The sequence below is a fragment of the Manacus candei genome, unplaced genomic scaffold (genome assembly GCF_025592945.1).
Source record: "Manacus candei isolate 608988 ecotype Guabito, Panama unplaced genomic scaffold, ASM2559294v1 h1tg000024l, whole genome shotgun sequence".
NCBI lineage: Eukaryota > Metazoa > Chordata > Aves > Passeriformes > Pipridae > Manacus > Manacus candei.
In genome coordinates, this window is record NW_026138072.1 from 9,615,078 (window position 1) to 9,642,829 (window position 27,752).

At 38.6% G+C, this 27,752-nt stretch overlaps 1 protein-coding gene across 3 annotated transcripts in view; it reads right to left on the reverse strand.

Moving 5' to 3' along the window:
* Nucleotides 1-1,348: 1,348 nt before the first annotated feature.
* Nucleotides 1,349-27,752, reverse strand: part of RAB3C (RAB3C, member RAS oncogene family) — a 124,569-nt gene continuing 98,165 nt past the window's right edge. For all 3 annotated transcript variants that reach the window (XM_051788327.1, XM_051788328.1, XM_051788330.1), the window contains 2 exons: nucleotides 20,074-20,198; nucleotides 1,349-9,496 (listed from right to left, as the gene is read on the reverse strand). In XM_051788327.1, the coding sequence (XP_051644287.1) occupies nucleotides 9,309-9,496; nucleotides 20,074-20,198 (313 nt within the window). In that variant the 3' untranslated portion in view covers nucleotides 1,349-9,308. The remainder of the gene's footprint in view (nucleotides 9,497-20,073; nucleotides 20,199-27,752) is intronic.

Here is a 27,752-nt window from a genome sequence, read left to right on the forward strand (position 1 = left end):
AAGTTGGGAATCTTTTCTGTGTCACTTTACATCTCCCCTTGCCATCATCATTTGTGATGTATATTTTCTTGGTGGTTAGCAACTTTCTATCTCCAGCCTTCTAACTGGAAATAGGATAAAAATGGGTTTCCTTGAGCATGAAAGATCTCTTACTGAGATTTTATTCTAGCAGATCACCATTTTCATCTATCCATCTGTGATTTTGTCCAATTTAGTTCTATATAAGTTTCAGCATGTTCAAAATAACAGCAGTTCAAAAATGTTGTCATTCCAAGGTATCTGTCAGAAGTCATCTATTTCTTCCCTGTTAACCTTCCCCTTTTAGACTTCATTCTCTTGTCTTCCAATCCCCCTAAATATGTGAAGCAAGTACATTAGGGTGAATCTCATGGAGCAATGGCATGAAGGAGGTAGATGGAAAAAAACACTATTTTGCCAGTATCATCAGAAGTAATTTGATGACAAGTGTCTACTAGAAATAGAAGCTGTATGAGCGAGGGCAGTGAGTTGCACAGGTAGGCCCTTCAGCAGAAACCTGTCTAGAGACACAGGATCACAAAAAGCTAGGAAGCACTTGATGTTGAGAGGGAATTACACAATTACCATATTTATTTTGCAGATGAGATGTAAATATACCAGAAAAATAGGGGAACTTGGCTTAAACACAGCAGAACAACAAGAGCGGGCATGTGCTAAAAGAGTTTGCATGTGAATGCCTGATCACAGGAGCTAGAGGACACAGGGGATAGTGCAACTTGTTCCACAGATTGATTGAAGATTAGGACTTTTATGGAGGGAAGATAAATTCAGGAGTCACAGCAGAATTTAAATTAGCACAAGTATGTGTGTGTGTGTGCGCGCGTGTGCATTTATGTACGGAAAAAAAATAAGTGTACAGCTATATATCACAATTTGTGTGAAATAACCACCCACCACATCTGAGATGGTTCATTTGGACAAAGATTACGTGACCAACTAATAACAGCATCCAAAAAGTACATATACTATTTAACAGTTTGGATAGTGAAACATCAAAAGAAAAAAACTTTACCCTATTTTAAATGGTCAGCATATAGGCTGAGACAGCAGCATGCCTTTTGTAAGGAAATACCTTTCTCCTTCAGACTACTAGGGCAAAGTCTCCAGTGAATTCTGTGGAATTCATACAGAACTACAATCACCAGTACTACTGAGAGGATATTAATGAAATTAATTATTACAGATGTGGTATTTTGTCTGTCATTTTGTCAAAAATGAAGTGATTCTCTCCCAGTCTTAGTAGGTGAATGGAAATAAACATGGTGTGGGGTGTAAGACCATGTCACCACAGCTGAGATATTCATGAATATAGACTCTTGAATATTTATTGTAATCGCAAAAGGGAAAAAAAATGCAGAAAAAAATTAAACAAAATCCACTTGGTATACAGAAGTCACATACAAACACATTACCCAATGGAATACACATGGTCTCTATGTCCTCACAGAATTAAAACTCTCCACATAGGTAAAACTTGTACTTCACATTCAGAAAGAGCTCCTGTGGACGTATGCAGAAGATTCACAAAATTTGACACCCAGCAGCATTCTAACTAACATATTTTTTAAAACCACAGTAACTATATTGCAATAAGAGTCAGGGGAGAAGGCACAGATTGAGTCTCACCCCCTCACAAAGGTATCCTAAGCAAGTACTTAAACTTTTCTTTAAGAACAATTCAGTTAACAAGTTAGTTTGAGTTAACCAGAAAAGCTACATATTTTCAAGGTAAGCATTTATCTTTTTGCATGTAATCACATGCCTATGAGGAATAATAAAAAATCTAGGTAAAATTATCTGCCAGCCCTTGAACTGTCAGGTCACTTAGCAATAAAAAGTTTACATAGTCCTGTAGCAGTCTGTATATTGTATATCTCTATTTATAAAGTGGTACCTCATATTATGACTGCTACTTTCTCTCTTGCTCAGCTACAATGATGCTGAGAATTTCCTTTTTTTGATTAATAATCCCCATTTTTTTCTCCATATACATTTTCATTTCACTCTGGTCTTCTGTATAATTTTGCAGAAGTTTTAATAGCAGAAGGTACAAAGAAAATGAGAATTTTAAGGACTTTTCAGGTCATTGCAAGTACTGTCCTGTGCTACTTAATGCAATCTGGCTATCTCAGAGAAACTATTTGATGGTATAGGAAAGGAAAACCTTGATACTCACTGGTTTCCAGCAGGCCTTAGAGTTTCATTATTTTCCTGATCAAGCTAATTAAAAAAAAAAAAAACCAAACAAAAAAACAAAAAACCAACCAAACAAAACCCAACTAAACCCCAAAACCTAAATCTACCTTATACGTTGTCACAAAAATGCATCAGATCAAACTAAAAATCTACTTATGTACTTTAGTATGGTACTAATGAATATACTTTTTAATGAAATTTGTTCAGCAAAACCAGTTCCTCCCATGGCCCAGATACAGTGGCTTATACATATATATATTTAGCAAATTCCCAAGACAGAAGACACATTCCTTTGAAACCAGAGATGTAGCAAGAATTAACAGACTCTGTGGGCATGGCTCTGAACCCATGGCAGACCAGGACCAGTGATTGAGGGTTTAAGGTCCCGAATATACCCAAGGGTGTTGCTAACTAGTGTTGGCCTTGCTCATGTTCTTTGAGAACTACTAGAAATATGCAAGGCTAGCAAAAAAAAAAAAAAAAGCTAGAAAAATAAATTATTGGATGTCTCCTGTTAATTTCATGGTTAGATTTTGACCTGCATTTTGTTTCCATTTGTGCCTCAGCTTTATTCCTAACAGTGGAGTTGTTGAACTTTGAGTGACGTGTAACAGTGGAGTGAAGAACGTGGGTCAATATATTTAAGGATGTGTCTTCCATCGTTAGAAGTTAAGAAACTTAAATGTCAGAAGTGACTAATTAAGGTCAGCATCCACTGTGCTGTGCTGCTGAGTGTGACCTTCAAGCTGTTCCCAAAAGTGTTAACCCAGGGCATCAACTGAAGTTTGACAAGTCATCTGCAAGCATATTGGGTAGCCCTATTTAGTATTTCAGGTAAGTATTGAGTTAACAGATTAAAGAAAACATGCTCGCATGATATTATACAATACAGGCAGACAGAGCATGTAACTGACTCTAAATAACTCAACGTAACTGCTGAGCTCCTAAGTTCTTTTAATGCTTCTAGAGAACATGCTTTAAAATATGGGTGGACAGTCTAGCAATGGTTACAGGCATCTTCTGACTGAAAGTGCTGTCCCACTAGTGTTAGTGTAACATGACAATTTTCAGAAAAGGACACTCAAAACTCTAAAAGTAAACTTGACATGCACTTGCAGTAAACATACAAATATCTTTTACCATTGTCTCATATATGAAAAATAGTTCAAGTTACTTAAGAATATCCTCACACTACACTGGTAAAGTGTTTACTTTAGAATTTTTCTAAAAGACACGTACATCTACTGGAAATCTTAAGCCACAAAGGCATCATCAACAGCTTATCACACATACATGATGCTTCTCCCTTTCACACAGGTTTATATACACTGAGTAAATAATTAAATATTGCACTTATTGGCCCATGATCCCTCAGTTTTGAGGTATTCAAAAATAGAAAACATATCTAGTTTTTGTAACATAATTTCATGCAACATTTAAGACATTTGAAATCCACGAACACTAGTATATAGATTACACATTGTGACAGCCCAACTGAGTCACAATGTATCTGACATTACTGACAAAATACTGAACAGGACTTACAGCACAAACATTTCTTTTATCACTAGTTGCAGGTACATGTCAGAATTACTCGAGGAAATTTATCACCAGGAGTGGTGAGCAATCTCTAGCTTTCATTTCTGCGTGTTATGCATGATCCTGAAGTTATTGGAAAATTAACATTTTTGCTCCCCCCCAGATCAATACCAGATACCTTATTCTACAAATGACAAGCCATCTACCTCTGCTGGAACCATGGATAATAAAAGTATGGTCTTCAAATGTAACACATTTGATTTCCAGTGGTAATGACAGTTTATGGATAAATTCCACTGTGACATTTAGGGAAGGTGGCACTGAACATGAAAAAGTAACAGTGAGGACTGAATGAGTATCAAAGATGTACTGCTCTGTATATGTGCATACTATATGTTACAAATTCTGCTTCACTGAACATCCATGGATAAACCAAATCAAACCAAACCAAAAAAGAAAAAAAGCTTAATTTGCGGAGGTGAACTACATGTACCCCTAAATAAATAAAACTGGTAGAATTCATTCAAATAATTGAAATGAGTTGCCTCTTTAAATGGGACTTGACAAATAATGAACCTTGGAGAGTCTGGAGTGAGAATGTATGGATTAAATGGTGTAAATTAACACAATCTACTCCCCTGTTGGCATAGGTAAAGACATGTTGATTTACACCCCTGAGGGCTTATCTATGAGGATTCAAACTCATGATCTCACATATCTGTCATCCTAAACAAGAATTAGGCTTATACACTGTGTGTCCATATAAAACAGGCCAAGAAGGAATCAGTCGGTCAGCAGAACAGAAATTTAGTTGATGCTGTAAAAATGCAAATAATAAAACTTATCTCTCACAAACAAATATAAAAAAGAGTAGTTGGGGAGGAGTGGAGTTTGGGAGAGGGCTTCTTTTTGAATGCAATTGCAGCATCATTTATCTGCTACAGACGAAACAAACGCATCCACATCAAATGTAGAATTTTTGTGACTATTTTTTTCTTAAAAATGGCAAACTCAAAGCATTCTCAAAATTAAGATCAAACTCCAGCAGGTTTTGTGCATCCTGAAATAGCACTTCATTTCTAAAATAAAGAAGGTGCAGGTGGTACAGAGTGGTGCTCTGGAAAAGGCCACATAGTTGTAGTCGCTCAGGTAGTTTCTCTAGGCATTACATTAAGTATAAACACAAAGGAACAAACAGTTCCAGGTAACAGACAGTTACACAGCTGTTCAGAGAGAAAGAGTATTTTTTGACAGAAAATCAGGCTAGTTCACATGCACTTAAACCAACAAATGAACAAGTATTAATAAAGTCTAAATAAATTGGTCTACTCACCAACAATAAAAATAAAAAATACAGCATTGAGTTAGTTGCACTTAGACCTTGTGAACATGAACTCTTAAAATAAACAAAAACATGCGTCTGAAGGTTCAAGCCAGCAGGCCTTGGTAGCTGTTTGGCAGGCTGGTACCAGGAGACACTGCAGGAACCACTCAATCCCATGCTCCTGTGTGCTCCCAGGGCATTTTCTGAGTACTAGTTTGAAGGTATGACAAGCAACACTCTATCAGAGCATGATAAGGCTGGTGCTATGCACAGAATTATCCTGCTTCTATAAGCTTTAATCTAGATCATAACTTGGAAAATGGGTTGTGTAGTATTAGTTCAGCTGGCACTATGGAGCTCAGGACTCTCTGTCTAAAGGCATTTAATCTCTCAGAAATTTAACATGCTCTGTGTGTCAACTGCTGTATCTCACCAGATGGATAATCTCAGCTGAAGGGGGTATCTGTGACTAGGCTGTGACAGTCAGTTCTATTTCTGTGCTGAGAGTGACAACAAATTGGTGCAAGGTGTGCAAGTACTTTTTCACCAAGATTTGTGATGAGGCTGAAAGTAGTTTGGGATCTGTTGTCCCAGGCTTCAGTTTAATAATGTATCCCCTCTTCCATCACTAAAATATGGTGCTTTGTAGCCTGGTAATTGCTCCAGATGGAATTCGCTACGCTAGTGGATAGGTCAAGGATATAATCAAAACCTGCTTGTCTCTTCCAACAACTCATAGCCTGTGACTATTAGATGTGTGTGAAGAACAAGACATTGATTGCTTAAATTTAGGCCTTTGATCAAGTTGTGATGGGTTTTCCCAAAATGTTCAGCCTACTTAAATTTAAGAAAAACTGCACTACTACCACATAAGTCAAGAGGATCCAAGCCAGATTGACACAGACTGCTTTTGGATGCCCTATCCTATAACAAAGCAAGGCATAATTTTAAAGAGAATAAAAATTCCAATACTTCTAGTCCCCTCAGAAATCTTAAAATGTTTGGGGAAGGTATAGAAAGTTAGTTTTCAAAAGCTTTTCTGTCTTTAGAGTTTCTCTACAATAGGCAAGTTCCAGCTGAGAGACGTACTGAGACTATAATGCTCATGATCTATATGTGACCAAGTTTTATAGCAGAAAACTCAATATTTCTGTAAAGCATGGGGCTGCAAAAGCCAACCTGTAATAGAAAATCAAAGCCTACTTTTCCAAAAGTAGGTAACCCAAATTGTTAAGAAAAGGTTTACTTGAACTTCCAGACATTTTCAATTTCAGAGAAAGTCATGATAGCATAAATTGGGTTTGATGGGACTTCAGCAGGTCACACCTCCCAACCTTCTACTCAAAACAGTATCAACTGAGAAGTCTGAGCAGTTTGCCTAGGGTTTTAAACAGTCTGATTTTTAAAAACTTCAAGTAGAAAATTTAAAAAATTAATCTAATTCTGAACTTCACTGAAGTGTCTGAGTGCCGACACAAATTTCTTAGATTTCAAATACTGACTCTGCTGCTGTACTTTAGATGAGTTTTTAACTTTTATGACATTTTTGGTACTCTAAGGAACAACATTACTCTGGCAGCTGCTTCCCCCTTCCTCCCCATCCCACACAGAAGGCCAAACGGCCTGGAGGCCTGGGAGGTTAGTTGTCTCAGAAACATGAAGCAGAGATTCTCCTTCTGATTTTGTGGTTACTCTTCTGCCCATGCAAAATGAAAAGCAATTAATTAATCCCATTTATGTAAAGAAATCTTTATCTACCACTCACATTTTTAAAAAATATGCTAATAATGTATATAAGGAGTCTACATGGTTAATACTGAGGCAGGGAGGGTCTTAAATTCATTGCAATGGAATACAAGCATCTGTGGCTGTAGTAAGGGGCATCTTGAAGTCTTTTTTTCCTTGTTTGATTGCAGTTTTGCAGCAAGCATCCCAGAGCAAAGCTGGAAGAATACTTGCACTTTTAGCCATCTGCAGGATATGCCCAAGTTCATGAATGATGTGATTATGTTCTTCTCTCTCCTCACCTTGCCTGAGATGGTTCAGACTAATAATACAACCCAAAATTTTTCTAAATCACTTGAGACCTGAAGCTGAATTCTGTCTGAAGGCTCTCCTGATCCTTTTTTTTCCAGCAGGAACAACTGCACATTAACAATAAAAGCACAGAAGACTGCCCACTGTTTCAAACTAAGCTTCCTCAACTTTGCATTGTTTCCTTTTTTTTTAAATCAGCTGATACCTAGTGGGTAAAGAGGTCCTAATGAAAGTCTCTCAGGACAGTTAGCAACACATTGCCTTAGAGGAAAGAGGGAAAAGCAGCACCCCAGAGAGAGACAGGGCTGTGGTTTGGATAGCACATGCCTCTTCCACTTGACTGCTCATTGGCCCTAAAGAGGACAGTGCTTTCTCTTCATGGTCTCCAAGTCTACTAGGAAAAAAGTGCTTAAGTAAACTAGCTAACAGGTTTAAAACCCCAGACTGAACAAAGAACTTTTACTCATTCAAATTATGCAGCCAATGTAGGCACCCTCATGGCATGCCCATTTTACATGTGTCTATATGCCTTGTTTGGGAGGAATTTTTACTCTGTCAAAGTGTATGTAGATTATTTAATCAGTTGTGTATCAGGAGTTACATAAATTACATAAATTACATAAGTTGCATAAATTACATAAATTACCTTCAAATGACGTAAAGTGTGTAGAGGGATTTCTTTGCAGTTGTGAGCCATTTCAAGTACCATGTGTTACTTCTGGGGTTTTTTATGTTTTCATTTTCCCACTGCAGACGGTTTAAGAAATGTCAGCCTTGTCCTAAATTCTGTCTAACTGGAATAATAAAATAGTCAATGCTTCTTCAATTATGCTGTTTAGTTAAAAAATGTCATTGTAATGCAAGTAATGCAGTTGTACAAAGTACTCCGGGACACAGATGTAAGCAATTACTTAAAGGAGTAAAAACTGTGAAATATGACTATTTTAACACTTTATTAAAAATAATTTGTGTACTTTATTCTGCTATCTTCACAGCCTTCTGCTCATCTTATTAATGTATTCAGCCTAAGACTAGAAATGTTCTTGACAATTTTTTATTACTCCTACACTTTTAAAAATTCCAATTCTCTTGCCAAAATAGATGGAAAAAATGAGGTCAAACTTCAGTTCACTGACACCATCAGCACTTCTGCAATAGGTCTAAGTAAAATACAGGTGTTTGTAGCCAGTGGTGGCTGTCTCAGTGACTGAACGGGAGATTAAATTCCTGAAAATCAAAGCATGGAGGTTTGACAGCAACATGATAAGGAAATTCTTGGCTATGAACAACCAAGCACAATGGATTTGGCTCTGTCAGGGATAATATAGAACTTTGTGGTTAATATCTCACACACAGAAATGGAAAGAGTTAACCAGCCCTCCACTACTGGGGTAGGTAAGACTGGGATCTCCATAATGATGGAATGAGAAATTAAGCCTAGTTTCAGAAAGTTATTAGATAGACATGCAGCTCCTATGGAAAAGTAAACACACTAGCTATCCAGACAGGATAAAGTACCTATTATCTCTGAGGGTCTGGACTGATTACCGTCCAACTGGAAATTCACAGAGAATTTTGGTGGCTTTGGGTCCAGGAACTAACTTCTTTATAACTTCTCCAGTTTCCAGTCAGCCAGGATGTGTAACATATTGAGTGTAGATTTGCCAAGGTAATGTGCTACAGGAAGTGTCCCTTATACAAATGACCTGGACAGAATGAGGGATTGTCTCACTACAAGCATACTTCTAAATTCATTTTCAGTCAGGAGAATATATAAGTGGCATCGGGAGGCTTATTCTAAAACTCCCTGGCCACTACCCTATGGATTTCATTAGATAACTTGAAAGTGATGAAGTGAGAGACAATTCTAGACAACTGTGGTCTGAGGACATGGCACCAGCTGAAGTAATTGTTATGTAAAACACTAAAAGGAAAAGAGAAATTAATAGCCAGGCTGCATGCAAAAGTCAGATTCTAAAATATGGATCATCCTTTCAGATTAAGAATTGCTCCATCTCCATATGCATATTCAAACTGCTGCTGACATAAAATAAGACTGTTTTCCCAAATAAATTAATAAGACAGTATAAATAAAGGCATATAGACTATTAATAAACACTCTGAAAAACTCTGTTGGCAATGGAACACACTGGAGCCTTTGCTGATAGCTGCATTAACAGCTGCAGTTGGGCTGCTGTGGAGCAGGGGTGTCCTTTAGCCGTGTATTCTGGTTGCTGGCAGCAATGGTGGGATTCATCTCCAGACTTTCTGACATTTTGTCACAGATGATATCCACAAGTCGCTCAAATGTCTGCTTGACATTAATGTTTTCCTTGGCACTTGTTTCAAAAAATTCAAACCCTAAGAAAATAAACAACACATTTATGTTCTATGCATATTTCAGTTTCTCCAACAAATATACAAACTTCTCTTGGCCAAGAAAGAGTTGAGAGACACTCAGAAAGGAAACATGTGAAAGGACATATACAAGAAGAGCAATTAAAATTTTAACACAATCAGATTAAATACACTATTTGCTATTTGCTTTATATAAAGCCAGATAAAGTCAGGACTGTTCCGAATATATTCCCTCAGTCAAACTCTACTTTAAAACATTCTAATCTAAAAATTGATACCGTTTTGAATGTATTATTTTAGAAACACCCTATATATGCAGCCATTGGGAAGGAATAATCTGCTGCTCCATCTCTAACTATTATGTTCCTCGGAGCATTATTCAGCTGGAAACAGCCACTTTCATGGTGTTATCAAGCTGGTGCCAAAATAGAAAACTACATTTGGAAAAGTACAGGTGAAAAATGAGCAAGACAAGGAAAAATTTTTGCAATTTGATATTTGCTAAGGTTAGACATGAATGCTTGGGGCAGAAGGGTTTAGTGACAATGAGAGGATGCCTGAGAAATGGCACCCACATTCTCATGGAGAATTTTGGTGGCTTTGGGTCCAGTTTGAGTCCAGCCTTGGAGAAGACGATAGGAAGAATAAATCTTAAGGACATTTATAAGTGAAGCAGTTTTTATAGTTAAGAAGACAATAACTGGCACATGAGATGATCATGAAATGGTCAAATATCATAGCTAGCTAAGAGATCTGGACAGAGAAAAGCAGAAAGTGAAAGGAAAAGAGTCACAAAGAAGAGAGGAGACCCACTTTGGGAAACACTGTAACATGCATAGGATTGAGAAAACAGGCCCACTGTCATGGTGAAGATGTTTTGCATTAAGGACATCATAAAAAACTTTAGAGGCATTCTCCAAGTCAAATAAAGGGTACAATTAGCACAAACTAATTTATTCAAAGAAAATAAAAACAGACAATACAGCATGGTGATTTCTATGAAATTTTAGATATAATTTTGATATAAGAAAGAAATTGCAATCATAGTAGTAGTGTAGCTGGTTATCAGACTATGATGGTATTCCATCACCTTAGACATTAATTGCCTGGAACTTCCCAGCTAGACTGCTGCACAGAATAGACCATGCACTGACCTGTGAGAGAGTGGCTAAACTCCCAGCTGCCTCCACAACAAAGGAAACACTATTTTTTACAGGAACTGTACAGGTGGGAATTTTGGACAGCCTTGGAAATTAACTTATACAAAACTTCCCTATAAATTAGATTGGTTCTTTTTGTTTGTTTGTTTAACTGAAACACTGTCTGTGGAAAAGTTCCTAAGAGACATAGAGCATTTTTCCTAGTGGAGTGTGCCTGTAATAAACACCTGAATTTTGGTTGTTTTCATTTTGTTATGGAATATTTTGCAGATCTTTTTTCCCCATGACCTCTCCTTCCCTCCTGACTCATCTTGCATTTATTATTACTAAGAGTGCTTAGACATCCTAAACTTCTAAAATCCCTGTGTATGAGGCCTCAGTTCTATAGCTTTTGATATTTTCTTCAGGATTTTTTTCCTCTGCTCATTATTGATGGAGAGAAGAGATTTTCCATGTGAGTATAACTGCGAAGTGAGGCAACTATCTGGTGACACTTAGAGAAGCGTAGCTCAAAGAACACCATGTTCCCACCACCTGTGATGATCAGTACTGCTGATGTGGATGAGACTAGGTACAGCAGATTATTGCAAAGACATGACAAAGCTCAAGAGGCAAGTAGGTAGGTAGTGCAGAACAGAGCTGAAACTAAGAAAATCCAAAACATCAGAGTGTTGTCTGAACATCTGTACAAAGTGTGTGGAACATGCATCAGGATATTCTAATTTAAATGCATTTTTTGTGTTTAATTCAGTTTTCCCTTGCTGACTCTTTCCCTTGCTGTTGCTCAGCTAGTGATCTATAATGCACACAGAGCAGTTTAGATAGCTTCTGTGAAGCATACAAACACCCAGAATAACTGACTTTGTTCCCTCTCTGCCTCACACTTGTGCTGGTTCTGCAGAGGCTCCTTCATGACTGCTCATTAACACCCGGTTTATGTTTGCTTTTATAACATAAGGAAGCAAAAAGCCTAGAAAGCAGTCATATGCAAAGGCTAGAACATTCTGCGCCGTCTCATCTTCCTAAGAAAATGTGACATCAAAAGGACACACTAGATAGCAAATTTTAAACGCAATTCCACGGACAACACAGACAAGAGATATGTTAATGTTTCACCAGTTGATCAGGAAGACATTTTGATTTCAGAGTGTTTGTTCACAACCAAGACAATTTCATTTACCACTCTTAATGTTATGTTATGTTTTACAGATGTCCTCAAGGGTGTGTTCCTGCAATAACTATCATTCCATGAAGACAAGCTTGAACCGTGATCCTTAGTGCTGCTCTTCAATCTTATTTCACTCCAGTATTGTGAGGAGGAGTAGTAGAAGACTGCAACAACAGAGCAAGAAATGGCTGCAGGAAGCTACTCCCTTTGTAACAGTGATATATAAAAGGCAAAGTCTAGGTAGTCATGGGAATGAATAATTTAACAGTGTCATAGTGTATAAAGGAGAGGAGTTAATAAGGCTTTATTTTCTTGGATTTGCATCCTGCGAGCAGTTCAGCAGGGGGCACTGGCAGGCACTTACCTTCTTGCCTACTATGAATAGTATCTAATAAGATTTGCATTCTGTTATAGGCTATAAATCCCAGGAGGGAATTTTTCCTTCCCCTGCTCCACTATAAGAAAAACAGAGTTCGAATGGGAAGGGGGTCAATTAGCTTTACAAAAGATCTGGCAAAGCCGAATTCCTAGCTAATGGCCCATTGAAGGCTGGAGTGTGGGGTGGAGAAGTTTGGGATTTTTTGGGTAGCTGACCTGGCTCTTGGGCGGGAGAAGTCAGTTTCTGGGTTCTCTCTCTGGGATGGAGACAGGGTAGCTGTCTTTGTCTCCAGTTCGGACCTGCTGCGTTTTCCTCGGAGAGCTCTGTGCTCACTGGGAGAAAAGGAGGAACCTTGAGACAGCGTCATCTGAGGACAACAGTGAGTTCCGTGGGGGTGGACTGCTTTCCTTTCCCCCTTCTTCCACTGGGGGAAGGGTCCCCATTTTCTTTTCGGTTTCTCCCGCGACCCCAGACCCCCCCCCAGAGCCCGACAGCGCCCCCTGCAGGCCAACACAGGGTACTGCAGGCTCTGCTCCTCCAGTGACCCAACAGCGCCCCCGCCAACCGTGATTAGAACTGCACTAAAGGACAGAGAAGTATTCAGACTTTTTCTTTTGTTTGAAGGGGACTTTTTGGGTACAGGACTATTGTCTAGGGGTTTTTTGTGTGTACTGTTACTGTTCTTACCAACATACATATATCTTTTAATAAAGGGTTGTCATTTCTTCTGTTTTTTCCGCACTTCTTCGATTAAAACCCCTTAATTTTGAATTTACAGTTGCTGAGAAAGAGGAGTTTGGTTTGTCTCATAACTCATCCTCTTTAGCAAATATTCCAGTCTCTTCAAACTGAGACACATTCACATTGCAGGCTGCCAGTCAAGGCAACTGCAATACCTTCCTCCTCTGCTCCGATATCCACTTCCTCAGAACTGTCAATGTCTTTTAGACAAAGAGAGACAGACACACATGCATGACTGCAAAGGTCATCTCTCCTAGGAAACTGGACTAAAAGTAGATGGTGACCATTGCTGTTCTTCAGAGTATCCTCCTACACGAGCAACTACGGCAGCAGATCTGATTATGCTGTGCTTTGCTCTGTAGACCAGACAGAGCATTAGCTCTGCTGTCTATACAAGCCCAAGTGCTGGACTGTGTTAAGGAAAGTACTGAAACAGCATTAAGCTCCAAAACAGGACTCTGCTAATATTAAGTCAGTGAAGAGCAGTGCTTTAGCACCATTCTAGATAGAGTTAGTGTAAAGACTATTAACAGAAATGTTAAGGTATTTATCCAATCTTTGGATTTGGATGCCCAAATTTATTAACAAAATCGAAGCTAAAGGGGGACTATCAGCTATGACAGAACAGACAGACCTGAGGGATGATTACTAGTCATGCTCTAGCAAACACCTTTTTTTCTAGTCTTTTCAGAACAGAAGGTTTTATATGAATTCCAGTTGTATTAATTTTATTACGGTTTCCAGATACACTTTAAATGAGTGCATTTGGGCAATAAATTAGATTTCTGGCAAAGAATTTTTTTGGTTGTTTATAGGAGACACTGGTTGAGCAAACACGTGCTTCTCAGTGTCGTTAAGTAACTTTGCTGTAATGCAGTTCCCAGTATGTGAAAGGAATGGCAGACTGACATTTCTCTCAGTTAAAAAACATAAAAGGAGCCTTTAATTGCTCTGCCAATACTCTGTGTGTGTTGTAACTAAATAGAAGACTGGTGTTTGTCAGTGCTGTCAGTCTGCCTCTTTGGCACTAACATTTGCCCTTTAAAAAGAGCTAAAAAACAATGAAGGATGCAAGTATGAACAGGCATGTTCCTGCACAACCTGATTATTTTCATTTTTAATGTAAAATTAGATGCAGCCATATGTCCATGCTCTCTAAGTTGTGGGTGACCCTGCCTTGTGCACCAAAGCCTCCAGTCAGCCATGGAGGCAAAACAGAACTAGCTGCTCTAGCAAGCTGTGTGCTGATGTGTCAACCCCCATGGTTCCCGATTTAGATGCCAAATGTACAGCTCTAAAAATGCCCCTTCAGCTCAATGCCTAAACTCACAGCTGCCAAGTCCCCCCAGTGTACCCATAGATGTTTAAAGTACACATCATCCCCCAAGGGCTCTACCCCAAGGCAAGTGAATGTGCATTCCAGTCCTGATGCTGGGGACCTGCTGCCTTTTGCCCCAGCACTGACAAGATTCAGAAACCAGTCATGTTCCTGCCCCATCTCAGCAGCTGGGTTAGATCACATAGAATTGCACCCTGTATAAGCACATGACACTGACAAATGCTCCATTTTCAGGCTTACTGGTGTGCTAAATGAGTTTAATTTGAAGAAATCTAATCACTGCTCAATTGGGTCTCCGATGTCTCCTCAGCATGACTGTTATGTACATAAATATCTGAACCAAGAACAAAATGAAAATAAAATAGGCAGGGAAGGATGATTTTGGTTTAAAGTGAGAATTTTTCTTCTTGTTTTTGGTGAAATTTATTTTCAAAGCATGGGAAATCACAAGAAGGAGCAAAAGAGAGAGAGAGAGAGAAAGAGAGAGAGAGAAAGAGACACAGAGGAGAGAGAGAGAGGGAAAGAAATGAAGAAAGAGACGAAAGAGAAAGAAAGAAAGAAAGAGAAAGAAAGAAAGAGAGAAAGAAAGAAAGAAAGAGAAAAACAAAGAAGGAATGAAAGAAAAACAAAGAAGGAAAGAAAGACAGAAAGAGAGAAAGAGAGAAAGAAAGAGAGAGAGAGAGAGAGAAAGAGAGGAAGGAAGGAAGGGAGGAAGGGAGGGAAGGAGAGGAAGGAAAGGAAGGAAAGAAAGGGAAGGAAGGGAAGGAAGGAAGGAAGGAAGGAAGGAAGGAAGGAAGGAAGGAAGGAAGGAAGGAAGGAAGGAAGGAAGGAAGGAAGGAAGGAAGGAAGGAAGGAAGGAAGGAAGGAAGGAAGGAAGGAAGGAAGGAAGGAAGGAAGGAAGGAAGGAAGACTTCAGGGGAGAAATGACCCAAAAGATGCAAAGAGAAAGGATGGAGAGAGGAAAAGCGCACCAAAATATAAAAGATGTGCTTATATCTGAGGGGTAAAATGACTATCTCTCTGAGTAACAAGCTGTGAAGGTGCACTGAAGTCGCAGTCACTGCTGACCCTGGGCACATAATATTCAGAGCCCTGTGCAGGTGCCCTGAGTGCAGTATCAGGGCTGACTTCTGCCATTCCTTGCAGAAGGGAATGTGAGAGCTCACCCAAAAGGGCCTGCTTCATTTTGTTTTCTAACGTCAGTTGTTGGCCTCTAGGGGAGACAGCACGCCAGGGTAAATTTAGAAAACAGGCAAGTGCACCCCAGGTCATGCTCAGACATGCAGAATGACCCCAGCCATGGCTGATCCTGGGTGGCAGAGTATAAGAAATATGGAGGCACAGAAAATCTGAAGGGAAGGGTACTGCTCTGAAAACTGAGCCAGGGGTATATTTTAGTCGGTCATCATACTAGGTGATCACCAGAATTCCCTTCCAACCAACTCAGTTTCCCAGAGCCTTAGCCAATCTAAGACAAAAAGGGGGGATAGAACAAACAAGATCTTACAGAAAAGGTGGTCAGACATTTGGGGCAGGTCCTGTAGTATTCCCCTAGTACCTGGTGCAGCATCAGCACAATCAGCATAGTTTGGACCTGTGGCAGGATTGTACTTTTGCAGCAACCATAGGGACCTAGGACTTCAAGATATTTTGTATTCACAGTATTTGCAATTAAAACTGCTGATTGTTGAAAGCACTTGTAACACAGAGATAGTAAACAAGAGTTTGTACAGAAGCACCTGAGAAACCAAAGAACTCAAAAAAACTTATGTACCTAATTTGCATGCACAGCAGAATGTCCGAAATAAATGGAGAAAGTGTATTTCAAATTTCATATGCGACTATCCATTTCCATGTGCAGTTACTCGGACTCTATTCAAAGCTCTGTGTACACCCTGCCTGCTAATCCTTTGCCGGAATGTCCATAACAAGTGCAATATATCGTACAGACCACAAATAGAAGAACCATGAAACCTATGCCATTTGTGAATCACTCTTTTTATTTCTCTTCTGAGAATTGACACCAAACTTTTAGGAATGTATGAATTCAGCTGAAATGCACAAGACTAATATCTCAGAAAAGCTGTGCTACCAATTCACTGCCAAGTGTCCATTTTGAAGAAGTTCCCAGCCTGTTTTACTAAAATGCTTTAAAGCATGTAAGTGTTTTGGATTTAAAGCATGTAAGTTATATTGGGATTTCACTCAACAGCCAATGCAAGTAGTGCTTACAGCAAACATTCATGAATATACACAATATAAGAATTATATTCCATACCCTTTTTTGTAATGATTAGCAAATAAACTTCTTTGAATGTGTTTGCTGTGATCCCCATGTCAGCATTAGCATTACATTAATTAGTTCTCTTTGTTGGCCGGTTTGTCACTTTTCTGTATTTTCTTAGAATGATCTCTCTGTGAGGTAAAGTTACACGACTTTATTTGAACCCATCTATTTTCATCTCATTCAAACATTAGTCTTTTAATGATGCTATTGTGTTAAACAACCATGAACTAATTTCAGACAGAAGGCTGTACCACTTACAAAAAATTACTGAATAGGGTGATAAGGAATGACTAACGTGTGAGATGGTCTTTGCGTGTGGAACAATTATATATTCTGGGAATTTCAGCATGGAAAAAAGGAGTATGACAGAGCTCTCTGAAACCTAGATTGTTAGAGAGCAGGTAGCAGAAAACAGTTGTTCACTGCTTTTCAGAATGTAACAGTGAAGAAACATAAAATAAAACTATCGGGGGCCAATTCAAAGTAGAAGGGGATAACAAACTATGCATTTTTAAAGGATGTTGTGGATAGCAAGACTTTTTATGGTTTCAAAGACATCATTGTACAAGTCCATGGAAAAAAAATCATGAAAGGGCTATTGAATATAAATGTACTGCATTTGGTTCATGAGACCCACAAATATAATTTGCTACAGTCTGGGAAAATATCACTATATGTTTGCCAATTTATGTGTTGGCATAAGACACCTACTTATGGTCATTACCATAGGTAAATTAGTATACTGATTGTAGCTATGATCCATGGTGGTATTGCCAGTGTAAGGTCATAATCAACAAACTTAAAAAAAATCTTTGATGGAAACAAGACAGATTCTGACCTCAAAAGCATTCTGTTAATTTTCCTTCAAGGTCAGATCTGGATTCTTAACTGTTCTTAAAGTTCAATTCAGTGAACTTTGAATAGTGTCATGAGAAAGGTGCTCAGAGCTACCACAGGATACTTGACTAGTTCAGCCAGACCTCCTCCACCAGGAATGAGACCTATTGGTGGTTGATCTAAACCACTTGTTTGAGTTACACTTGAGAAATAAGCCAGCACTGAAATTTAAAGAAACAAATGATTACACCTTGTAAATAAAATTTAAGGCCACAGTTTTCAGAAAGGTCAGAAGCCACATGAAGACTCAATTTTCCAATAAAACTGTCCTTAATAGAACACCTTGTTTCCCTGAAGGATTGAATGCCCATTGCTCTTTTTGATCTTTTGAAAATCCAACCCAAAATGTGCATGTATTCATTTTCTCAGTGATTTCAAATAAACTAGCCCTGAAAATAAAATCACACTTTAGAACTGAGGGTGTCACAATATATTCTTTGTACAGCACTCGTGAGTTGTATTTGCTTGTAATTGTGGCTGCAATCAAGATTGCAGATCATGGCATTCAAAGGGCCCTCAGTTTTAAACTGTCTTGCTAGACACTAAAATCTATATTGTTATTTTTAAAACTTGCCCATAAGCCATGTTATCAACCCACTGTCAGAGAAAGACGGGATAGTCCCATGTGTTTGGCTCAACGTGTGTCCTTCAGACTAGTCAGAAGGCCAGAGCACTTACTACAGTTAAGGGAAAGTCATTCTTCTGCTTTTCCTGCCACCACGTCCCACAGTCTCTAAGGAGATATAAGAAATGATTGCAGCTGTACAGGAAACATGTAAATATTTGTGTGTGCAGTCTGACTACAGTAAATGACTAGATCAGAGACACAAGTTATCCAGTACAATCATCTGCCTTTGAGATAGTCACAGGATGTGTACCTGAGAAAGGAAACCCCCTGAGTACATAAATATGGAAATAGAAGATACTCTGCTTCCATAAAGATTGAATTTTAAATCCCAGGAGCTGGATTTTGCTTTAAAGCCTGAAACACGAGTTTTGATATCTATCTCATTACTCTTTTTCTTCTTTTTCAAGCATTGGTTGTTACAGCTGAGGATTCTTGGCTGTACAACATGCAAAGTTCCTTCCAATCTTGCTGAATTCATGACCCTAGGGATTCCTTGCCAATTCCCTACATTAACTTTTTACAGGAAAATAGTTCAAGGAGAAGAAATTCAGATTAATTATGTGAGTTAAAAAACCCCAACTCTTCAAACTCAGTAGTGTAAATTTATGGTTATTGTCAGACATTTTAGTGCCTGGTCTAAATTTGTGGTAAGAGTATACAGTTGTATTTTTGGGATTTTTTCTCCACTGAATACATTTTCCTAGCTCTTAGTAAAATTAGTAAATATTAGAAATGGGAAGAACAGTTTATAGAAATATATATAATATGCCAGGTATTTCTGCAAAGAAAAATATCCTCTATTAAAGCAAGTGCAAAGGTAATTGTTATGGTTTTGTTGCAAACAGTTTTAGAAACTCAGTTCTTCACAAATGTTGCCAAGTTTTCTGGACTTAACCTGCTGTTAAATATTTTCTGTCTCCTTTCAAGGACTAATTTATAGTAATTTTTAAAGTACAATTTGGAGAAGTGCTTTTATGCATATGCAACACTTACTTAGACAGATGCAATAGGAAGATATGTTATTCTGATGAAACTGTTTACCAGGAAAAACAATTGCACCACTAGAAAATATATTTTTAAAAAAATAAGGTTAGTGACCTATAAATATACGTAAGTTAAGAACCACTAGCATGAGACTAGATCCACTCTTAAAACGTCCTTTCATGTAACCACCTATATAGGAATAGTGACAAGGAGATTCTTGTTACACATATTTTGATCAGACTGAGCTTTTACCTCACTCAGTTTCAAAAATAATAACAAACGTTTGTCAATAGTTTATGTACCCTATCACATGAACTGATCTCCAATGATGCCAGTTTGATTTGCACACCTTCTGAACTTGCTCTGCAGAGATCAACAAATCTGAAGGAACAAAAAAGGCTGGGTAGTCATTTAAAAAATATTTCATTTCATGGCATAAAAGAATAACAGTGTTGGGTAGAAACAGAAAGAATAGAGCTGTTCACAGCTCTGTAATTTTCTCTGTGTATAACATTTGCCTCCCAGAGGGAGACTTTATGAAATAGAGGATCATATTTTCTATGAATAGTATGTAAATGTACAGCAGATGAAGTGTTAGCAGTGGGAGTTAGACATCAGCATCTTTCTGGTTTGGATTATTGGTACTGGTAATCATAAACCAAATGTTCTCAGCTTGCAAAAAGGTCTAGTTCACATTTTGAGTAAGCTGTTTCTTCGATCTCTCCTTTCCTCTTTTTGTTGTTGTTTTATTTGAATTTTCTTATTTTTTTTCCTTTCTGCCTTTAGCTATAACTACCTAAACATACTGTATATATACAGACACATGACAAATGTTGCTCCATATCACAAATGATAAGCCGAAAGAAAAGAGAGGCAGTGTGTGACTATTCCTTTACAGTGAATGTGTCATGAACACTTCAAGTACTGTAGCAATTAATTAAATTAATTTGTGCATTCTCACAAGCAATCATAAAGCTTTTGTCATGTCTTTTCTTACCAAGTTGCTCTGCTAAATGTTTGCCCCTCTCAGTGAAGATTACTCGTTCATCCTCCATGTCACATTTGTTGCCAACCAAAATAACCTGGGCATTGTCCCAAGAGTATGTTTTGATTTGAGTTGACCTTAAAAGAAAAAGAGAGAGAGAGAGAAGAGTCAAAGCAAAGCAAATTCCCCTCTGACCAATTTCAAACAGGATTGCAACAAGACAAGAGACAATAAATGATTTTGACAACTAGGGTAACATGACGCTGTTTAATTATGGATTTCAAGTAAACTAAGGATTATCTGTCAGGTATTATTATTACATGAATAATATCAACACAAGCTTTACTTTTGCTTGTTAAAAAAATATTTTCCCTGCCATCAACATTCTTCCTATATTTTTATGAAGAAAAAATGACATTCTCCTACACAATTAAAAAAGTATTTTCACATTTAATGCAAACCTTATAATGCAAAAACAGACCTCTGAAACAAAATCACCAGCTTGTTCATTTCTTATCTTTCAAATTCTAAAATCAGGATGTAAATTTAGCAGCAAAACGTCAAAGCCAGTCTCTCTTCCTTCTGTTATTTCTCTCCATCACATTCCTCTACAGGTCTTTGACCTAGCAGAAGTGCAGCAACATTTACATTGTGCATTAAGCCATTGACAAGAGCTGAGTTTGAACTCTGATTTAACTTCCATTTAAATTATAAAAGCCTTAACCATAACTGCATCTGAATGAGAGTATCTGAGGTCTTGAAACATCGTGGGACCTTGAGTGCTGGTGGTGAAACAGCTTACGCTAAAAATGCTCTCTTCTGCAATTTGAATTTGATGCAGCTAATGGGGAACTTAGGAGCACACTCAACAGTACCTCTCAGTTGCTGACTGCCACCATCCTAGTGATACTCAGACCTGCTCTGTAGGAAGGAAAGTTCCACAACTGGCTCCAAGCTCAGCCAAGGGTGATGCTACTAGTTACCACCTTCTGTCAGAGCAGTACCTGCTCTGGAAAGTAATGGAGGATGCAGCAGGCTCAGTCTAAGCACTTACCCTTTGACTTGGACTTGTGACTATATCTGGCTAAAGGCTCTAAGTCAAGTGTTTGGTACGATATTAATATCTCATCTGTCTCCATACGATCAATGGAGAGAGAGAAAAGATGGAGAGCATCTCTCTCTCCCCCACCCCTTCCCACACCATTTCCTCTGTTCCTCCCTTTCTCCTTCTATCCCTCCCTCCCATCCCTCTCTCCTTGGACACTACAGGGTGCTTACGAAAACAGAACTAGAATAGAAACTAACTTCTATAACTACTCATTTATGAGAGGACATCCTGGAAGGGAATCCTCTGGCGTAACAGGGATTTAAGTCTCTATGAAAAAAGATGAAATATCTTAAAAAAATCTGTCACCTAAATCTTTTGGAAGCTGGTCTGCATGGGTGCTAAGTTTACTAGCAACCCCTTCTCATAACACAGCTATTGTCTCTACGTATTCAGATCCCTGTCTGAAAACTGTTACATGCACAAAAAAGATTATGATGTAGTCTGACAACTGGTTCCAGTGAAAGACAAAAAATTATTTGAATCTTCCCATCTAGCTTTGCTTATTGCAAAACCAGAGGGATGGACACAGTCAAAAGCTGCTATAGCTACCTTTGGGACCTTAGGTCCAATGCCATTGCCCATGGGTTCCCTACATGAGTCAAAGCAGCTCTAGGCCATGTCTGATGGGTTTGCACTACTGGGCAGAGGAATTTAAGGGGAGACATCACACTGCCTTTAGGAATGCTTTACTTCATCACAATGACCAAAAGGAAGATGAAGCAAGCCTCAGGCATTTTGTGCTACAGATTGTTCCCTTGGGCCTGCCCTCATCTTTTCTTCAGTAAGTGGACACTATGCTACTCCAAATCTGTTTTAATAGTAATTTGAGTAGGTGTTTGTAAGGTACTGTGATCAAAGACAGGTCACACTTCCCTGTACACTTACGTTTTACTAAAGAACCATTACTCAGAGAAAAGGGCACTGTGCATTGACTTTGGCAAAAATGTTCTTTTGAAACCATGCTGAGTGGTTAAGCAAAATAGAACTGTATTTGTCACCATAGCAATTTTGCAAATACTAGTAGCTAAAATGTCAAAGGATGTTAGTCCATTAAGGACTCTAAAAGAGCTTACTGTTGAACAATTATTAGTTGGGATCAATTTATCCTCTTTATGTCAGCAGGAAATTGGAGACATTTGAAAAGCAAAATATACAGTAACAATAGCAAGTTTACAGAAGGAATTACTTCCATAATCTGCAAAGGTAAAATAGAAGAAACTGATGAAGAAATAGAACTTGGAGAAATATCACATTCAGCCTTGTTTTACAGACTTCTGTTCCAGAGCCTTATACGAGTTTCTTTGATTAAAAATGTAAGCTCCCTTCATTTTAACTGCAGCCAGATGTGAATTTTCATTCTATGAACTATGAATCTATGCATTCAAATGCTTCTCATTATCAAAGCAACTAATTTTATTCTGAGACTTTTTTATTCTGCTGCTTATGTCTCATCTTCTAGTTATAATTTTTTTAAAGTAACGAGAGATCTTGTCCTTCATAAGAAATCCAAAAGCTTATGTTTTGCAAAAGACTCTGTAGTGCCAAAATACAACTGTGAAAATCAAATATATCCCCACCCAGCCCCACATCAGTAGGAGCTTGATTCAAAGAATATAATAGGCTCATCACTGTTACGTTTCCTTTTAGACATACATTTCCACTAATAGTTTCTGTAGATTGTGATTCCCACAATTCTCCATCAAACCCAACACAACAGGTCATCCAAAAAAAGAGATTTTGCTGTTCCTTGCATACATGATCTTTTGAATAACTGAGGCTTCTGATTAATCCACAAGACAAACGTTTGTCCTTGAAAAGAACTTTATCCTCAGGAAGATTGAAGACATGAAAAGGCAAAGCTGATGTTTGCAGTAGGTTGAATACAACAGTTCTTATTCACTCTCAGTGACCTGGTGTATGTCAGTAGTTATTTACCCTATAAATCTTTCACATTCTAATTGTATAGTAGGCAGGTAATCTGCATCATGCTAGAATTTTTGTAATGTATAGTCTCCAGAGGGGCAGATAAATGGGGGAGTTCAATGATCCATTTCTTTCTGTGATCAACACAAGATATTCTCTCTGTACTGCAATTCTGCCATACTCCTTGTCAGAAAAAAACATTTGCTGAATGCAAATGAAAGCAATGCTGTTGTTTCATCTTAAAGTAATGAAATCTTCAAATAACTGCCCAGGAAACAATGGCCAGGTGCCTGTGTGTGCTCTTGGGCAGCTTACAAGGAGTGTTGCACAAAGATAGAATGGGGTTCAGGAACATACAGCCCCAGTTGGCTGAGGCAGCTGAGATGGTGGAAGCCAAGGTAGATAGCATAGGGCAATACAGGAGAGTTGCTGTGATGTTACCACTGTGGAAACCAGACTGTTCACATTAAATTATGTGATAAAAGCTCATCCATACATCCACAAGGAGAAGAGAGAGATGAAGGCAGGTGGGAGAGCCCAAATAATATCCTGGCCTTGGCTGCTTCCAGGCCTACTGCAGGAGCCATCAGACTGTCCAAGGCCCATGTCTAATGGCCTTGAGGAGCAGAGCTGCACTAAGGCAGGTTCCCAAATTATGGATTCAAAAGAGGCACACCATATCCAGGTTCTTTCCAGGGTTGCTCTAGGAGAGCCTCACCCCTATTGTCCACGTGTGAAACCCATCAATGGAGGTCAAAACTGGAGCCTTACATGTCCAGATGCCAGAAACTGAGGAGACTGGGATCCAGGGGCAGCTACTGGGCAGACTGAGTGTATGAGCCCAGCTGATGGAGGGAGCCACAATGTACCTGTCTATACAGATATACATCCTCACTAGTGGACTTCGATGGTGTTCTGCTGAGGGGAGCAGGGTGAGGATACTGATGCTCTTTGTGTTGTCTCAGGCCTTTCATCTGTTCTCCAGTAAAAAATGTAGTTAGTGGGAGACAAACCACTCAAAGTGTATAAACCTACCACCAAAACCACCAATTCCACTTTCTGATTGGAATTTTGAAGACAGTACTGAGGTTAAAAATTTGAAGCAGTCTTAGCAACAACACGATGGAAGGGTCCCGGAGGACTTGAATACTAGACTGATTGTGGTCATGGTTACTGGCATAGCAGGAATATATTAGAAATAATTAGTGATAATGTCAGTAATAATAAAAAGAAGATGCTAACATTTACCAGATTTTAATTGAACTGATAGCTGGGGCCATACACAATACCAAGAAATAAAACTATCTTTGAAAAACAGCTCAAGCTTCCTCCTTTACTGAAAAGGAAGATCTGGATACTTGGAACTTTTGAACTATTACTACTCATTTCATCATTCTGGTGCGCTTTATCTGAAGGTCATAAAAGCTCAATGACTGTGGCTAATAAAAATTCTTTTACCTCTTGCATTTATGAACCCCTTTATAAAATTATTGAAGTAATTAGTGAAAACCAAGAAAAGCAATTGATAAAGGAAATAATTATCAAAATGCAAATCTGATGTAGATGAACATGCAACAGGAATGGGAAAATTGCACCACAGTCCTTCTCATCGAGGATTTAAATCTAGTGGACATTCTAGCATCTCCATTCAGAATACATGATGTATACTGACTTTGTGATGTTTATTTTCAGTGATGGTACTGGCACCTGCTGACTGCAAGCGCTTATTAACATATGATAGAGAATAGGCTAAGACATTCAGCAACATAGGAGTATTGAAAATGGATGGAGAAGGGCAACAAAGGGGAAAAAAATGAGAAAATAAATTTATTGCATGCTTACTATCATAGAACAGCAAGGGAAAAGGATCTGTGGAGAAGTGAATGTGTTGAGGAATACATTTAGTGCATGTAGCTCATTGTGCAGCTGCAGTACCAGCTGGAGATTGAGCTCTTGGTGGCAAGAGTCCAGGGAAAGAGGCCATGAACCTGCAGTGACCCTTTGCACAACAATGGACATGAGGACCTGTGGTGTCAGCCAGGTCACTGGACACTCAGAGGCACAGCAGGAGCTGACGGTTCCAGACTTCCACATGCTTAGATTGTGAAGGCATAAAAGCCCAGGGTCCCTCCTCAAAGGCATCATCTCGCTGTTAATTTGTTATTGCACCATGACTGATTTATTTTAAGGATCCAGATATCTGAGACTCTGCTACGGGAAACCTAGGCTCAGGCAGGTGAGGAAACCTTGTTTGACTGCATGAATGTGGGGTGTCCATGGAGTCAAGCAGGAGCCTCCTGCTGTGAAGGGGCCTCGGTCCCAGCTCAGGCAATGTGAATGTGACTGCTGAAGTGGCTCCCAAAGGGTCAGACAGGAAAGTTTCCTTAATAGGTGTAATAAAAAAATGAGAGATATCAACCCTCCTATGCTTGCAACAGAGCAGGATATATGAATATTGGCCAAGACTGACTGTATTTGATATGTCAGTTATTGTTTATGCAATACTGTGTTTTCTGTCTGGATTGTAGGGTAAATTAATAGAAAAATGCCTTATTTGTGAGAAAAACTCTGATATTGAAGAAGCTACAAGAATACCAATTACTCACCACTTCTGACAGGCTTTATCTTCCTTGTGCAGAGCCAAAGAGGGCACACCATGCAATGAAAGGCTGCATGTTTAACCTTTCCTTGGAGGAAGATACATCGATGATGCAGAAGCTGCATGACAGGTGTGACACTAACAAATTTCTAGTTCATTATCAGCCAGAGAGCTAGTCAAAATGCACATTACCCAGAACCTGATAGGTTTTCATTGTTTTAGTAGGAATTGCATCTCCCTCAAGGAAAAAAGAAAAACCTCCACTACAAGCTTCTGAGGCCATAACTTCATTTTAGAAATCCACATGCTACATTTCAGTTTTGACAGGCTATAAAGATAATCACAATGAATCCAGTTCTTCGGAGATAAAACTGAACTAATCTTTAATATGTGCATTTTTATAACATTATGGAAGCAAATATGACATATTTTGCAAAAAGATAATTACTCAAAAGCAAAAAAAAAAGAAAATAAAAAAGGGGAGATAACAGCTGAAGATGTAAGAGCTTATGTTCTCAGTGTGTTTATGACATTTATTCGTATTTATTCTTAGTGATATTCCATTACCATAATCATAATGAGGAATTATATTCTTGCTCAGTGACGTCCACTCTGGGCCTGCATTTAACACAATGCAATGAGAACTAACATGGCATTAATAACTACAAAATTCTGTGTGGTAATTAAGATGAGGTGTAGGCATCACAGAGGTTCATCAATCAGAAGTGTCTTTCAACTATTTCTTGCTGTTCCTACTATGCACTTAGAAGTGCCTTCCCATCCAGAATCCTCTGCTGAGGACTTTATTGAGTTATATTCCATCCTTAATGTAACACACAATTATTTTTCTTAATAGTTCATGTATTAGCTTTGTTGCCTTTTCTGTAGAGTGCTGTTTTAAATAAGAGTACGGAGTGTCTGTTGCTCTCTGAAGATTATTTTCTGACACTAAAATACAAATCCACTGTATAATGGTCTGTGGTATCAAATGAATTGTTGGCAAAAGACTTGTGCTCAAACTCTAGTTTTTATGTATGTGTCTTTAGTTGGAGTTACAATGAAGGGTCAGAAGCCTAAGGGGCGTACTCAATTTGTGTTAATCAGATTGCAGATGTCCTTAGTTTTTGCATCTTTGACACAATCTTTACATCTTGCTTTCTTTTCAGCTGTGAAATATACCTTGAAACTGTTTTCCAATACCAGTGTAGCAGGAGCCCAATTATGAACTTAATATATAAAAATATAAATATAAATAAAAAATACAAATAAAAAATGCCTGTGCTCTAAGTTAGTACTGTACTCTGCATCCCTCCTCCCCAGTGCCTCCTGTGGTTGAATTGAGATGGCCATCTCTTTAGAAGAATAGCCCACCAGGTATTTCCTGTACCTGCACAGCCAGCACACCACAGCTGGCAGCAGGTCTAAGAACAGTCCTAGGCAGAGTAAGGTCACCACACACAGTATGTCACCCTGACATTGCACACACTGGAGGTGTGCTGTTTTATCCTGCTGTTTTATCATGGAGACAGATAACAGAGAATTTGTGGGCGGGTTCCTGGTCTACTCCTAGGTAAGGTGGACTTTGGCAAAAGGTATGCAGAATTCATAAAAGAGAGTAAATTGCCTGTCAAAGTCAACTGTATTTCTTTCCTTTTCTGGTGTGTAGTATATACTGGTTTTCCAGGTGTTTTGTTTAGAAAAGTTGAATGGATATTTACACAAACAGTGAAGACTAGACAGTACTATGCTAGACACTGAGGGCAGAGAGATCTTCCACCTACTTCCTAGGTTTTTGTCAAGATAAAACTATAAAATACATATCAATATTTAATTCTTGTTCACAGGAGTACAAAATCCTCTCCTACAACAAGGTTTACTTATGGGCAGACCAACTAATATAGCACATTTTTCACAGTGGGACACATGTTAATGAAGAGTTTTTATGCCATGTATAATGCCACAAGCTGTTTCATACTGTGGCAAGTGATTTAACAACTCACCAGACAGACAAAAGGCTGTACATTTTAATTTTCTCACCACTGAGAAACCCACCAGTAAATT